Raw genomic sequence first — 16,546 nt, 5'->3', positions numbered from 1 at the left:
TAATCACAGATAAAAACTAGGAAGCAGTGTGACAGATTTAAGCCATGTCTCTCCAACCTCCAGTTAGATTATGCCAACCCTTTTTTGTTAATAACACAGAATATATAAGAAAAAGAACATAAACACAGTAAAGAGCAGGACATTATACATCCTAGGGATTGTGAATATTACAAGCGGCCTTCTTAAATGGTTATACACTATAACTCTAAGCTAACCTGCTGCCAGATGTCAGATGGTGACAGTGTCGGACTGGGACACCAGGGGCCCACCAAAAAACCTTAGACCAGGGGGCCCCCAAAAGTTTTTAGACCAGGGGCCCTGGTCACTTTGTTCTCATAGAAATAGGGAATGGCCATGAAATAGGCCAAACATTTAGCAGCATGAGGGCCCACTGACACCTGAGCCCACAGGGAGTTTTCTTGGTATTCCCGTGGGCCATTCCAACGCTGGATGGTGATAGACATTATAGTTTAGTAACTTACCACTGCCATACAGCATTAAACTGTAATTAAGGATCATGATTTCTGCACTATTCATTTATAATGCTCTTCCTTCTGATTTCACATCTTAACGACACGACCATACCTTATTTTCTTATATACAATTGACGTACCCTATGCTCTGCCCATGTGATTGTTGGATCAAATTCTCATGTACAACAGACAAATTATACTTTTTTTTTTTGTGGCATTTAAAGGCTAGTTTACCATTAAATTAAATTTTAGCATGTTATAGAATGGCAATTCTTAGCAGCTTTTTAATCAGTCTTCATTTCTGAATTTTTAGAGTTTTTCATTTATTTGCCTTCCTTTTCCGATTCTTTCCAGCTTCCACATGAGGGTCACTGACCCCAGCAACCAAAAAACTTCTGCTCTGTATGGCTACAATTGTATTGTTATTGTTATTGTCAGTCCCTCTCCTGTTTATAATCCAGTCTCTTGTTCATACCACTGCCTGGTTGCTAGGAAAGCTGCTGAAATTCCAAATAAAAAGCTAAATGATTCAAAAACCATAAATAATGTGGGTGTTGCAGCGTTGATCCCACACGACACGACTATCGGATCGCACAGAAAACGCCTGTGTAGTCCTACCCTTATAGTACAAAGAAAGGCTAAATCCCAAGTATGCAGTATTTAATAGTCCCCCTATGCTTTAGCTGATCGGCAAAGTAATATAATTAAAAACTGGTGTTTTCTGCTGTGCTCTCCGATACTATCTTCTATAAACACTCTGTCGCAACCACCACGTTTCTTCCCCTGACGTCACTAAGATGACGATCTGAGCATACGCCAAAATTCTGCCCCCCCCCAGAGTGCATCAGAATGGATATGCCAAATGGCAATGTTGGAGGCAGTAGCATAACTAGAAATTACTGGGCCCCACAGCAGATTATTTTTCAGGCCCCCAGGTTGAACAGTTTTACCAATATTATAATTATAATAATATAAATTGTATATGAATTTAGGACCTCATGGGGCCCCTATACCTTCTGGGTCCCCCTGCAGCCACAGGGTCTTCTTCCTCCCTGGCTGGAGGCATGCCTTTCAATGGAGAAACTCCATTGCAAGGCAAGGGGTTAAAAAAACTATAAAAAATAAATAATGAAAACCAATTGAAAAGTTTCTTGGCCAATTTATAACATTTAAAGCTGAACCACCTCTATAAGATATACACACACACACACATATATAGGGCCAGTCAATGGGAAACAGACCCCAGTACTTTTTGTTACTTAATTCTAGAGTTGAAAGGCGAGTAGTTTGCCCATTATGACACTGCATCAAAAGCATGTTACCAAATAGACCAGTTTAGGAAATGGCACATAGGGCCTTTTTTTGGACTTGTTAAAGCAAATACCCACTTCACAACAAACCATGTCTGTGTTGTTATATGTTGTATTGACTCCTGCAACATTAAGTGTTTTTGCTGAAATACTGTCTGAATAAACATGGCTTAAATAAGAGAAACGTGAAGGCATAAAGATTGGCATATATAGAAGCATTGTATATTAACTTGCTCGAGTAACAAAATAGCACAGGAGAAATATGTACTCTATCTATATACACTTTTTTTTCCTTACAGCGTTTAGCATCATTATGCCGATTGTTTATAGATATTGTTGTAGCTAATAGCCCGTTTCTGGAAGTTGGCAACACACATGATCGATAGAGCCCAATAAAGGGGGCAGTTATTCCAGGCTGCATCCCTATGGTATTTTACGCGCTGGCAGGAAGTCTACACAGTTTATTACATATCAAATTAGCCTTTAAAATAACGTTTCGGATTAGGACACATGAAGCAATAACAGCGTTAACACATGCTAACAAAAACCACCGGCATTCACCTAAGTATCAGTACCTTTTCTCCCTAGTTCACTGCAAGCATCAGGGCAGACTGCAGCCATGCTGTCACCACTTCCGCGAGAAGGCGGGCACAAGTAAGGAGGCGGGGCTAAAAGGAAAATATGGGGGGGAGATATCCGCTCGGAGTCTGAAGTGAAAAAGGGTGGGGAAATATTCTACAGTGTGCGAGTATGAGGCAGCTTTTCGCCTCGCTTCTAACATGGAATGTTTAGGAGCAGAAGTTCCCAGCATTCCTTCTGCTTGCAATGGCCTAATACGTGTTATAGCTGTTTAGGAGCGCTGGGTAGAGGAGATGGAAATCTGAAAAAACACTGTTGCATAATGAACAAGAATGTAGGTCTCGGCAACTTTCCAAACTATGCTGGTTACAAAGTTTCAGTGGTTTCGAAGTTATTTGTAACTATAACTGATACAGAAGGTAGTGTCCCTCTTGTTGCATCACATCTAACCCGGTGGTTTTTGCTTATTTTTAACAATGAAACCAGGGCCGGATTTAAATAGTGGGGCCCCTAGGCCCACTGCCGTTTGTCGCCCCTGTCCCCTCCCCTTTATTCGTGCAAATTTTCATCATGTGGACTGGAGCAATGGGGATTGTCGCACAGGAAATTTAAAAAATTATTTTATCTCCAGCGCATCCCCGGTGTTTTTGAACCAATGTGGGTGTGGCTGGGCAGCATGCCTCCCCCTTAAAATCCTGCCGCCCTAGGCCTGGGCCTAGGTGGCCTTTCCACAAATCCGGGCCTGAATGAAGCAGAAGCTATTAACACAGCGGTCTGCAATTTTTTTTGGCCTGTAGAGCAAATTTTTTTTTGCAAGGAGGGGTCGCGTCCAATTCTGATGCGCCGCGTTAATCAACCCTTGTATTAACAGACCTGTGATGAAGCATGCCAGACTACATTGTTTCAAGAGGCAAGTTGCTTAGAATTACATTTGCTTTTGTGAGACAAAATTTTATTTTGGGGTTTGCAACAAAATGCGCCTCACTAGCGGGTAGAGCGGCAGTCTCTCTAAAAAGTAAATCTCAATAACAATTAGGGATGCACTGAATCCACTTTTTTGGATTCGGCCAAACCCCTGAATCCTTCAGAAAAGATTTGTCTGAATACCGAACCGAATTCGAACCCTAATTTACATATGCAAACTATGGGTGGGAAGGGGAAAACATTTTTTTCTTCCTTGTTTTCTAACAAAAAGTCACAAAATTTCCCTCCCCGCCCCTAATAGGATTCGGGTTCGCCGGGCAGAAGGATTCGCAAATCAGGTCCGGGTTCAAAATAGGCCTTGGCTTTTTAGTTTACACAAGGGCCAAAATAGCCTCTACCAGTTCAATAATTAGTGACTGTTTATGGTATCTTACAGCAGCCCCTCTGGCATGTGCCAGAATTCAGAGATTGCCTGTCTGAGCCTGCCGCAAATTTCTGAAAAATCCACATGTTGAAAAGCTTTAATGCTGCTGTAAACTAATATTGAAGGCCAATTGAAGCAAAGTAGCTTTCTGTATGATTGCAATATTTTGAATGCTGAACATGTATACATAGGACAATGCCTGCAAACCTTCTAATTAGGTAATAGTTTTCAGATAGTCTATGTACTTTAAATGGGTTATTCACCTTCCAAACACTTTTTTCAGTTCAATTGTTTTCAGATTGTTCCCCAGAAATAAAGACTTTTTTTTCCAATGACTTTCCATTATTTATTTTTTACAGTGTTTTTTCCAAAATCTAAGCTTAAATGTTTAATGTTCCTGTCTCTGGTGTTTGGATCTGCAACTGAATTACTAAGCTTCCAGACGCAAACTGTTACAATGTTGCAACATTTAGTTGATACATTTCTCAACAGGATCTCTGGAGTATTGGCAATTATTATTATTGTATCAATTATAATAGCTGTCTGTAATGAAATTCAGGGATTCTGTGCAGCTGGGCCAAAGATAAGAAATGTATCAACTAAATGTATCATTTTAGAACAGTTTACAGGGTCGATGACCCCTCTCCCAGAGCTGCCTAAAGGCCCCCATACACGGGCCAATAGATAACTAAAATAAGGGCCTTTGAGATAACTTTTAGTATGATGTAGTAGAGAGTGATATTCGAGACAATTTGCAATTGGTTTTCATTTTTTATTATTTGTGGTTTTTGAGTTATTTTGCTTTTTATTCAGCAGCTCTTCAATTTGCATTTTAAGTAATGTGGTTGCTAGGGTGCAAATTCCCCTAGCAACCATGCTATTCCAGATACTGGAATATGAATAGGAGAGGAGTTGGAATAGAAAGATCAGGAATATCAAGTGCCAATAACAATACAGTTGTAGCCTTACAGAGCATTTGTTTTTTAGAAGGGGGTCAGCGACGCCCATTTGAAAGCTGCAAAGAGTCAGAAGAAAAAGGCAAATAACTATAAAACTATACAAAATAAACAATGAAAGCAAATTGAAAAGTTGCTTAGCATTGGCCATTCTATAACATACTAAAAGTTGCCTGGAAGGTGAACCACCCCTTTAAATGAATGCCGCCGTCAACACGTAAGAAAATGTTTTCGTTTTTACTTTGACCTATTATTTCGACAGGAATGAAATATTTGAGTCCGCAATACAAGTCGTTCTTTTTTTTTTTTGTAGCAGCAGAACGCCTACGTCGGCACTAATCGCTACACAGGATGTTCATAGAAGGCGGAGCTTTCTCGCGGCTACTTGATTGGGCGCTTCAGATTTATTTTTCGTTCTAGCTCCGCTGAATTGACTGGTTGTTGTGTTTGGACTACATTTCCCAAAACGCCGTGCGGTTTTAACCTAGATCTTTAGAACAATGAGTTCGCTGTGACAAGAGGTGGTTGTTTCATACAGCAACACATAGCCGGGCTAAAAGGCGCATGCTCCTAGCCTCCAGTTTATGGGGCGATGGGCACAAGCTGATTGTTACTGATGTTAACGTGTGGTTTGTAATTTATTGTTATTAATACAGAGGACTTTGACAGGGCATGAGCAGCTTTATCCTCATCACGTGACCTTATCATTGGCATTTCATGCAGGCGTCAGAGCAAGAGGTGCTAGGGTTAGTGAGGTTCCTGTCATTAAGGAATGCAGCAGTAGAGCTAAGCGAGGAATGCTGCCAGCAGCTCGCACACGCACAACACACAGGAGCCATGCCCCCCACAGAGGGTAGCCCCCTGGCTCACTGCTGCTGACAAACATACACAGGCTAGAGGCGCACACTGTCAGGCAAGGGCAAACAGCTGGCGCAGCTGCATATGTACTGTCAGCTGGCAGCACGCACATACGTACCAACACACAGGCACTTACTGTACATACACAGCCCGGCAGAGGAAGAAGGAGAGCGGCACAAAGCAGCGACCAGTGTTACACAAAGGCAGGAGGCTGCTACTGTGCCGGGGGGGAAGCGACCCCCCTAAGTGGGGAGGAAACAGCCTGGCTGGGCAGAAGGAGGCTCTGTCACTAGCACCGGCGGAGAAGGCATGTTGTGTAGCTTCTGAGGCGCACGCACAGCCCCGCTCACCGCCAACATGTGGATCCCTACGGAGCACGAGAAATTCGGCGTCGGTGAGTGAAATGGTGGTGCGACTTTCAGCCCTTTCCCCGCTCTGTGTGTGTGTGTGAGCGATGTAGGCATTTGTATTGCGGAGGGGCAGATTGCTTATCGCTGCCTGTAGTGCATGGGGCATTTCTGTCCGTGTGTTTATATTCACAGCACTTGCTCATAGAAGGTAACAGCGAGTGTATTCCAGTGTCTATAGGCTAAGCATGGAGGCCAGTAGCACAATACACACAAGTAAACACACTACACACACTGTGTGTGGCTTCAACACATTCCTCTCTGTTTGTCCGTACAGAGACTGACATCTGGCCACGTCAAAGGACATTTTCTAATCTCATTCAATAGAAATATATTTGTGTTCCTGGAATGTGCTCTATGGAACTTCAGGGAATTCCTAACAAAAGCATTAGCAGTAATATGTGTAGACTAGAGTCCATGAAATGATAACAAAGAAGCACAACTACAGCTGTGTATACAGGGGGTTGTGTATGTGTCTTTGCTCTGGCCTGGGCATTTTATATTGAGTAACCAACCTAATTGAAAAACAAAAAAACAATTTAATTAATACCCTTGGATGAATTGGTTGGGGGAGGGGTTGTCAGATGTTTGTAGATGGGATACTTTCGTGCTAAACCCACTGATTTTGAACTCTATTCAGGGCCCTCAAACCATTCGTTTTCAAATCTGTGTCACATTCACGCCAACTTGCATCTTGTATAGATTGTTTATCTATGGTGCTCGCCTTAAAACCAATATTTATACGTGCTACTGAAGTGGTATTTTTATTTTGAGAAGCGCACATTGAAGAATTGGTTTTTCCCAAACCTTTCCAGCAGTAATTACACCCTTCATTATCAAACGTGCATCTGAACAAAAGATTTTAGCCTCTAAAATGAATCTTTATGGATGACATATTTAACATAGCAAAGTTGTATAATATATATATATATTTTAAACTCATAATAGTGTAGCTTTTTATTTGTGTCATATCAAGCGCACATTGCATTTCGGCCAGGCACCTACTGCTTAATATAGATTATTATACACAAGAGAAATATGCCCTGCTTTCCCAGTTCTGGCAATGGGACGTTTGTTATAATAAAAAAAGACCCATTGGGTTCATAGCTTCTTTGTGTTTAGCCTAGCTTGGCTTTTGTTACTGCTTTTGTTTGTTTGTGCTGAGGGAAGTGTTGTGATTGTTGACATGATGTGAGGTCTGCTCTATGGGATGTCATTTGCTAAACTCCTCCCAACTCTGTCAGCAAATAGACCTCTCTCAAACCATCAGAGGCATCTCTTTGTAGTTTGTGGCTCATATTATCCGAATATATTACTGCTTGCTTTAGACAAGGAAACAATGGCTGTATATCAACTAGCCACTCCATGGTCCATTAATTTGTCTGGCCCCAAAGTGGTTAATATCAATGGAAATGAACATCGCCAGTACCTTTCAATTTTTACTGTTCATTACCTTTAGAATAACAACCATCTGCTGTAATTCTAGGCTGTATTTTAGGATGTTCTTTTTCACAGCACAGAGTTTTATGGCATGTGTGAAAAAGAGAACATTTTAATAATATTGTGCCTGGTTTAAATGTGCCTTGTAAAGCCATCAATGGGTTTTGTTTATTCAGCCTGCATTTGTTAAATCATGCATTTATTTTTGCAGCTATCTCTTCATTAACAAATCTAATATGTTTTTTAATGTGACAATCTATTGCCTTGTATTCCGATTATTCTTTGTTCTTTTAAATAGAGGCAGGAATCCTGAATATTAATTTAAATCAGCACAACAGCTGTATGCGATATTATCCTGCCATGCCACCACACGCTGGGTTTGCTATTGTACAAAGAAGTGATAAAATAAAATGTACTCTCCAGTACTGCCTTTTGGAGGATGCTGGAAGTTGAAGTTAGGTAAAAGAGAGAGTGACAAATCGTTGTGTTCTTTAGTGATCTATACCACAGATAAGTGTTGGGTATACTTCAGATAACGTGTTATTTTTCCTTCATGTTGGTTATGCGTTTTCAATTAAAACCTTTTGCTAATGCATTATAAAATAGAGTAGAGTAATGAGAAGAGTTACCATAACCTTTTGGTGTAATGAGAGCTCTAACAGATACATGTGCAGACCCCTCTGTTTGCAGATTATAGCGCTCTGCTATGTTTTATTGTTGAGGCTTAATTTGGAGGAGTTAATTTGCACCCATGGGGTTTCCCCTGCATCCTTTTTTATGCAGTACGCTATGTCATTAACACTGATTTTGATTCTGTCTGTCCAGAATGACAGTAGTATCTGATATTGATTTTTTTAATATTCTGACGTAGTTAAGCTGAGCTAAGCTTTAAAAAGCACAGGGTTGTTTCTTGGAATGGCATGTGAAAAGCAAGTAGTTTATTTCAGGCTGCAGCATTCCTCTTGCATAGTTTGAGGTCATGGTAACGGGAGCTGTCTTTGTCTCTGGTGCTGTTTTGTGCGTTGAGCTCCTGTGATTGGTCATCAGTTAGTCCAGCATCTGAAAACTCTAGAATATATTTATAAATCACTTCCTGCTTAGATAAGTGCCATTTTTATTATACTAATTATTATATATATACAGTATTGATAATGGTAACCAGGGTGACTCGCCTATGTGACCATGGGGCATGGATGCCCTGCTCTGAGTTTTATGCATGTGGAGTGGAAACCCAGGCAGGCACACTGAAGAAAGGACTTGTGACCAGGGTTGTAAAACTTCAGTAATTCTTTATACCCTATACATTGCTACCTTATGCATTTTATTTTACATGTAGCACCTTGTCGTAGGCACAGTATGTTGATTAAAAAGATTGGTAACTAAATTAACAGTGGTAACTAAATGCTTTGTTATCTTGGTTCAACTGTTTTCAGATTGACAGAATATTAATTATATTTCATACAGTTTAAGGTTATACCAGACCAGGAGATTTGACATCTGAATTAATTCTGTGCTACTGTGGATGACAAATCTCCTGGAAATACCTTGACCATTTCTAACATTCGGGTCACCAAATGTAAAACATATTACGCGTGTTGATCCAGTTTAATATCTGGAAAATGCCTTCTTTTGCAGTTTCCGCAATTAAAACAGATTACCACAAGTAATGCGTTTTACATTCGTTGATCTGAATGTTAGACAATGGGAATGTTTTTCCAGAAGATTTGTTGGCTGCAGTAGTGCAGATTTATCATGGGGGACAAGGTCTGCCATGGCTCTTATAGTGTGTATTATTGTAATCTCTAAACCAATTTAGCTGTTTATTAACAAAGCTATGTCTTCATTAACATGGTTAACTAGAGATGCCAGCTCACCTGCTGCATCTTTACCAGTGATGGACAGTAATTGATGCTGAATCATGAGGCGATATGACAGGCTGACAAATCTGGGGAGCCCAATGACATCCCTCATTCTAATTCTAGAAAATATCTGAAGGTGTTTAATTTTTCTAAGAGAAGGAGGTATACTACCTCTAGAAAAGTTAAACATTTAGGTAGACGCCAAAGGCCTTTGGACCTATTTTAATATCAACAGCTAAATCGCTAGTATAATGTAAAATACAAAATTCAACTGTTTCTGTGTGTTCACAGACACCCAAATGTAAGAAATCATTAGGTCTGAAAAACTAGAAAAAAGAATTAGGCAAAACATATTTAGAAACTCAATGGCTAAATGTGATAGTACTAACATAAAATAGCAAAGCTGTAAAATCCCAGGAAACTAATCTCAAAAGCCTGTGAAAAGACTTTTCTTCAGGGTTTCAGATGTTTGCTGGAAATATAATACATCCCAGGTTTCACCATTGCATATTTGTTGATCCTGAGAAGTTATGCAAAGCATTTGGGATAAGGTGCTGTAAAATAAGCCACAGGAAGGGATCCCCAAAGACCCAGCTATATCAATAATTTCAGTGCTACCAGGGATATTAAGGAAAATAATAAGAGCATGACTCGCATTTTATGACAGGCCTCCAGATCACTAATGCAGAGATACTTGAAGGCAGTTTGGCCACCATCCATCTAAGAAGTTTGTACATCATGGATACTTTATTTAGAATATCTGTTGAAACAAATCCCCCCTCCCCTGTCTGTAATCCCCCACACCCATACTATCCCAATATTAAAACACAGAAATTCATTGTATATTAAGTGGTTTTATTGTTCACATTCTACAAAGTATAATGCCAAAGATACTATGTACTGATTTTCATGTAGTCTTTTAATACCCCAAAATATCTTTGTCCATGTATAATCATACAAAACAATACAAATAAGCAGCATTTAAAAACTGTTACTGTAATCAAAATAAAAAAAATTATTTGTACTTGAAATAAATTTGAAACAATATATTATGTATTTTCAGCATATTTGCACATGCAAATTAGAGTGTGTTTCTCGTAGTATAGGGTTGTGTCAGTTTCTTTCTCAGTAATTAAATTCCAGGTCACTACCGCTATTTTGATATTTTTTGTGTCACCTTAGGCACCCAAGCTCAGGGTAAGTGCTGATAACTCAATCTTGGCATGCTTTTCTTGCAATCACAACCTTTGGCTTTTAACTTGAGCTACTTTAGTACTGCCAGACTTTAATGCACAAGATTGTAGTGCTTTTATGAGGCATGGCATCATAACTGTTAAAAAAAAGCCAAATCATAAGTCCATACCTCCCAACATATGAAAATTACAAGGAGAGAGAAAAATTTCTACTTCAAACAGGGTTGCAAAAATTTTGATGACTCTGTGATTGCGGGATGAGCTGTCAAAATCGTGATTTTCCCATGAAAAAAGGGACAGTTGGGTTGGGATCCAACCAGCGCATGTGTAAAAAGGATGGCATTCAGTGTTCCTGAGCAGTGTTATCAAGCTACATATGTCAAATCAGGATAAGAGCTATATTCTATATTTCAGAGTGTCGTGGCTGGAACCTTTTTCATAGGCTGGAGGGCTAAATTAATGGGGTGATATTTAGTGAGAGGATTACTGAATTGATGCCAGAACATTAATTCTATAGTGTATAAAGATTATATATTCATAATCCTTGCTATATTTATCCCTGTTTTTAATTTATTATAGGCTGCATTTGAAATCTAGTCTTGTGCTGTTCGCTGCATTTTTAACCACAACTGTAAATAAAAATCACATAACGGTCAATGCAGATTTAAAAGCCTGGACATGTCTTTAATTATATGTCAGGTAGTTGGCAGGGGGCCACATGTACTTTTCTGTCCCAATTTGTGGCCCTTTGGGTGCAAAAACAAAAAAATTGACTTGCATGTTTTATTAGAAAGGTTTGATGTTTTACCAAAGTGTATACCTAAATGTGCCTTTGTTAAACATCAACAGAAATGTGGTAAAACATGTGTTCTGTCTACCCTTATAATGAAATTATTATTTTAATGAAAAATATATATTTAGTATAAAGCATTGATTATTATTTTGTTTTTACACTTTCCACCTCCCCCTCTCTCTCCCCCTGGAGTTAGGAGTGTTTCTTTAAACATTTGAATAATGCCTCCCTCTCAACCAGCTTCCACATCTGTCTCAGTTGTCTCAGGTTGTGTGTAAAAATGTAGGTGTCCCTGCTAAAAGGGGAATGTTGAGAGGCATACTATAAGCTGCATTGGGAACTATCAGATATGCTACTATCAATGGTGCAGCAAGTGCAGGAAATGTGGGGCCCAGACTATTGTAGGGTACATGAGCTTTAAACACGAAAATGCTAAATGTCCAGCAGTACAGGGCTGACAAGCTTCAGTCTCAGCTGACACTGGCTTCAGTGTGAGTATAGAGAACCATTTTAGTCATTTTGTCCTTACTGTGGGGTAGGCAAAATAAGAAAATTGTAGAATTAGGAACATCTGAACAAAATATTTGTGTACATGCTCTTATGCAACAAAAATAAAGCACTGATAAACCAATATGAACAAAATTAGCAATACTTTAAAAGCACAACAAACAATATCTTAGAGCTTTCAAATGATCTACAAGTCTAGTACTACAAACCTAGAAAGCACTTTATTACATTGTTATAATCTCAGGATGCAAGTTTCATGTCTTCTGCCAAATGAAATCATTTAGTAAACATTCCAGGCGCACAGAGCGATTAATAGTTTGTTTTGGCACTTGTCTCTGTGTTTCATTGTCTGGGTATTTTGTTACCATTTGCAGTGCAGGAAGAAAATCTAGCAGCAGCTTGGTATTAATTATTATCTGGGTGCAGCACATTAGATTTTTTGAATGATTAGAGTATAAATTGTAGTGCCTTAGTTTGTTTACTCTTGCATAGGTGTTGGTAATTTATTGTTTTTATTTCTGGAATTGCATCTGCTGCATCTCTATAGTATTCACAGATCATTTAATGCAGGGCTGTCCATCTGGCGGCCTGCGGGCCGCATTCGGCCCATGACCCCCTTTATGTGGCCCTCCACATCAAAGTCTGCCTGATGTGTCTGTTTACCATTTGTAAACTTTAAAAGGTATCAGTACAGAGATTAACTGGCCACTGCATTGTCTAAACCACACATTCACACTGTAATCCCCTGTATTGATCACACATGTAATTCCTCTGTATTGTTCACACTTGTGACACCTCTATTGTTCACCCCCTAAAGCCCTGTACTGTTCACACCTGAGTCCCGGATTTAAACTGCCCACATTGTTCACCTGTTCACACTTCATACAAAATGCTAATGGAGCACCAGCACTGTGTCATTGTATGTAGTACATATTAGACTGGTCCTGATTTTCCTGTCTCCTGCTCTGTTCTATCTTCCCTATGCTCCCTGTGTGTGTCAAACTTTGCCTGCTCTTTGCACCCTGCGTTTGCCATACTCTGCCTGACCTATGATCCCTATGGAACATAAGCCTGGTATTTGTTCTGGGGGTGTATTAGCATTTGAAAATTATTGTTAGTGGCCCCTAAGGTATTTAATCATATGCTTGGGCACAGTATTATACACAGGGAAGGAGGAGGCATATTGATTAAAGGATATGTCTTAATATGACTTAACTTTTTTCACATATGAGTGGCATCCCTGCCGGTGCCGTGTCAATGTAGTTTGGCACCCTAGACAAGAGCTTCAATCAGCGCCCCCCTGTCCTGCATTACCATTTACCTCCTTACCATGATGGTTTTTAAATAAAGAAAGCAATTAAATGTACAACACTTTTTCATTTATATTACTGCCCCCTGTACCTGTGCCAGCAAGCCCAGCAGCCATTCATTATACTGCCCCCCCATACCTGTACCAGCAAGCTCAGCAGCCATCCATCATACAGCCCTCCAGCAGCCATCATATTGCCCCAATCTTTACCTGTACCAGCAGCAGCCAAAAATAAATCTGATCACATCATATTGCCCCCAAGTAGTTATTTACCTGTGCCAGCGCCCAGCCCAGCAGCAACAGCAAACATATGACCCCCAAATCTGTACCTGGCTGTGTCAGCAGGAAGCTTCACACTTTCACAGTAATAGAAAGAATGTCTTTAGTTCAGTGCAACTGTGCAATGCTGAGAGCAGCAAGTGTGAGCTACACCAAGCAGGCCGCCAGCTCTCTGCCTCTCTCTGCCACCCAATCGCATCAGTGACGTCATTGACGCGTATACGCACGTCGCACTGCCGCACAGAAAGAGCTATAACTTGCTGGCAAGAGAAAGAAGGTGAAGTAGGGGGATTCCACCGACTGAGTGACCATGATTACTGAAACAAATGATTAAATAAACCCTTGACAAAAATGAAAAAAAAAACCCCATTAAAAGTGTGCCCCTCAATGATGGCATCCTAGACAGCCACCTACTCTGCCTACCCCTAGTTCTGGCCCTGATCCCTGCAGTGACCATCTGGTTTTTTGATGTGCTATTAATGTGGACATGGTCTTGTGGTAACATAGGTGTGGTTTTAAGTGGGTGTGGTCTAAAAACAGGGAGTGGCTAACACTGGCTTCCATTATTGGCCCTCCACCATGTAGATTTAGAAAAATTCCGGCCCTCTGTACCATATAAATTGGACAGCACTGATTTTAATGTATTGCAGCAACCTACTTTTAAGGGCCATTTTTGCTTTCTAAATTTTCTGCAGGATTGTGCTTACTATTTGTAAAGACCTGTGTGGAATACCTGTATGGTGTCTACGTAGTTAGGTAAAAAAAGGCCCTGTTCAGCAGGTTTTATAATCTAATAGTTCTCTATTGTCCATCGCTGTGGCATATGCTGGTACTTTATAAATACATGTTGATTATAATATTAACAACAATGTAATTCTCCTATGACGAATTCCAAACATGGCCTGTTTGACTGGCTATGCACCCAATGGCATTATGCCAAGCCCAGTGACTGGACTGCTTGACCATGCACATTTGGTCTACTTTTAATAGGATTATAACATAGAAGAGGCCTGTTGAAAGTAGTAAGAAACTTAGTATCCAGTAACGATGGGCGAATATGTTCTATTTTGCTTTGCCACAAATGAGCAAAACAAGTAAATGTTTGTGAAAAAACATTGGAGACGTTTTTTCACGTGACTTGTTTAGCGGCAACTTTTTCAGCACACAATTAATTGGATTAATGGTTTTTAGCGGCAGTGAAACTTGGCAAAAAAAATTCTCCCATCACTAGTGTTTAGCAATCTAGAGAGGTTGATGGAATTATAACATAAAGGTTGTAAGAAGGACAACCATGTTAAATAGCAGGGTCATTTATGATGTGGAAAGCAGGGTGCAAAGTGTAAAATAATGTACACAATCCGCCATGTTTCTGAACTTTGCATGCATTGCTGCCTTCTGCCCTTGATTAATTTTTGCAGAAAATCAGATGTAAGCTTTTATTAGGTAGGGGCATAGCAATTACCATTTGAAGAATCTGATGAGGTGCATTGTTTTTTATTAACTTTGTAGTAGAGTTGATACTCCGGCAAAATGTAAAATCATTTTTGCAAAAGTGACGAATGGACAAGGATATAGGAGCTCAATTTACCAAACAATTTACAAATGCAAAATGAAGCATATAGAGCAAAGACATCTTAAATCAGACAAAAAGCTGAATGGTTATTGCTTGTCAATGACAGGAGAAGAAAAGCATAAAATCAGCTTGCTATGACCCAGCACAGGGTGTGCATATCAGGGAAAGATCCACTTGTTCGGCAACCTTACTAAATGAACAGATCTTTAGGTTTATGGCCAACTTTAGACAGTATAGGCACATACAGTATTAGCAGAAAGAGGGAGGATATCCTGCCAATTTATAGGTTGCTTGAAAGTTCTAAATAGTGTTGTACATCCCAGATGCTCTTTCTATAGACTCATACTAAAATATCCACTGTAAAAAAAGAGAAGCAACTAAGGTGGCACAAGGTCTAAAAAAAACTTCATTTAGCTACAAACGTGAGACTTTCCTCTAGTTTATGTATATCAGTGCCAAGCTGACACAGAAGGAGAAAAAGAAAAGAAAGATAAAGCCATTAGCAATTAGTTTCACAAAATTGGCATTAGACATTTTACAGTAACAGAAACAATAACCTTGCTATACTCTGATTAGTTTTCCAGCCTGGCTTTGGTTATGTGCCAGTAATCGAACTGTGATCATTGATCTAACTAATTTCTCTTTTTGCTTTAAAGAAGTAAAACAGGTAATAAACAATGGCTGCTTATGCCTCTCCAGCTGAGCCTCTGACCCATACAAATTACATGGGCCTGTCAGAGAATACTGCAAAAGCTTGACATCAGAATTTCTTTTTTCCATTTTAGAAATCAAGAATACTTTCATTGCTTAATTTAACCTTGACTAGTACTGGATCTATTCATATTATCCAGATATTTTTTTGCAATAATTTTCACTACCCTTATAGCATTGATTTACTGGCTACAACTGTCAGTTCCATGTATTCTTTTGCATACAATATTTTTCTAGAAATAGAAATGACAGATGTTATCTAATCAAACCGTATTTTTAAATAAGCAATACCTAACTAAGGGGCCCCATGGTCCCCCTGAAATTTTTTTTGCCCAGCCCCTATGAAAAATATTATTGACCAGAAATCATCTCCCCCTGTGGAAATTGCGGGTGACCTTTGACATGCAAAAAAATCTAAGGTCTCCCAAGTGTTTAAGTGCATTGCGTGTAATCCACTGGCCCCCTGGCAAATGAAGGAGACCCAGCCACCCCCACCCACAGGGGCTGCTTCCTCTGTTTTTACACCACTTGTTTCAGATGAGCTGTTGAGACAAACACCTAGTGAACAAAATACATTGCTCTAAGGTCTCCTATTTTGGAAAATTGCATGCAATGCCATGTTTATATGAATCTCAGTGGCATCTTGTGATAGTATTCATTTTAATAAATCAAGTTTAAATTTGATTTATATAGAAAATAACACAGTCAAATGTTAATTTTCTGTGGATTCTTGTGACCACCTTAAGAATTAGTTGGCAGATGAGTATTTTTATTTGTCAAAACTAAAGATACTGCTATAATAACAGTACTATTCTTTAGAGCAGTTTTTCTCTGTCCTCTTAGTCTCCAATTTGTGCTCCTGACAACTGGTGTTTTTGCCATGTCTAGTTTTGTTATATATTTGTGTGGATTTGTTTCAAGTATTATAGCACAGTAGGCAATTAGACATTT

The 16,546-nt window shown here is 39.5% G+C and overlaps 2 protein-coding genes across 4 annotated transcripts in view; one reads left to right on the top strand and one right to left on the bottom strand.

The window, feature by feature from the left end:
• znf277.L (zinc finger protein 277 L homeolog) overlaps positions 1 to 2,405 on the bottom strand; it is a 79,715-nt gene extending 77,310 nt beyond the window's left edge. Inside the window, 1 exon segment of the mRNA NM_001095953.1 lies at positions 2,359 to 2,405. Within this exon segment, the coding sequence (NP_001089422.1) occupies positions 2,359 to 2,404 (46 nt within the window). The 5' untranslated portion in view covers position 2,405.
• A 672-nt stretch (positions 2,406 to 3,077) lies between these two features.
• The window catches only part of dock4.L (dedicator of cytokinesis 4 L homeolog), a 165,391-nt gene continuing 151,922 nt past the window's right edge, over positions 3,078 to 16,546 (top strand). The window contains exon 1 of one of the 3 annotated variants that reach the window (XM_018252538.2): positions 3,078 to 3,272. In XM_018252538.2, the coding sequence (XP_018108027.1) occupies positions 3,248 to 3,272 (25 nt within the window). In that variant the 5' untranslated portion in view covers positions 3,078 to 3,247. Of the gene's footprint in view, positions 3,273 to 4,993; positions 5,919 to 16,546 lie in introns of those variants that run through there. The other 2 variants (XM_018252537.2, XM_018252539.2) reach the window with 2 other exon arrangements.

Source organism: Xenopus laevis, chromosome 3L, assembly GCF_017654675.1.
Source record: "Xenopus laevis strain J_2021 chromosome 3L, Xenopus_laevis_v10.1, whole genome shotgun sequence".
Taxonomy (NCBI): domain Eukaryota; kingdom Metazoa; phylum Chordata; class Amphibia; order Anura; family Pipidae; genus Xenopus; species Xenopus laevis.
This window is presented reverse-complemented; position numbering and strand designations above follow the sequence as displayed.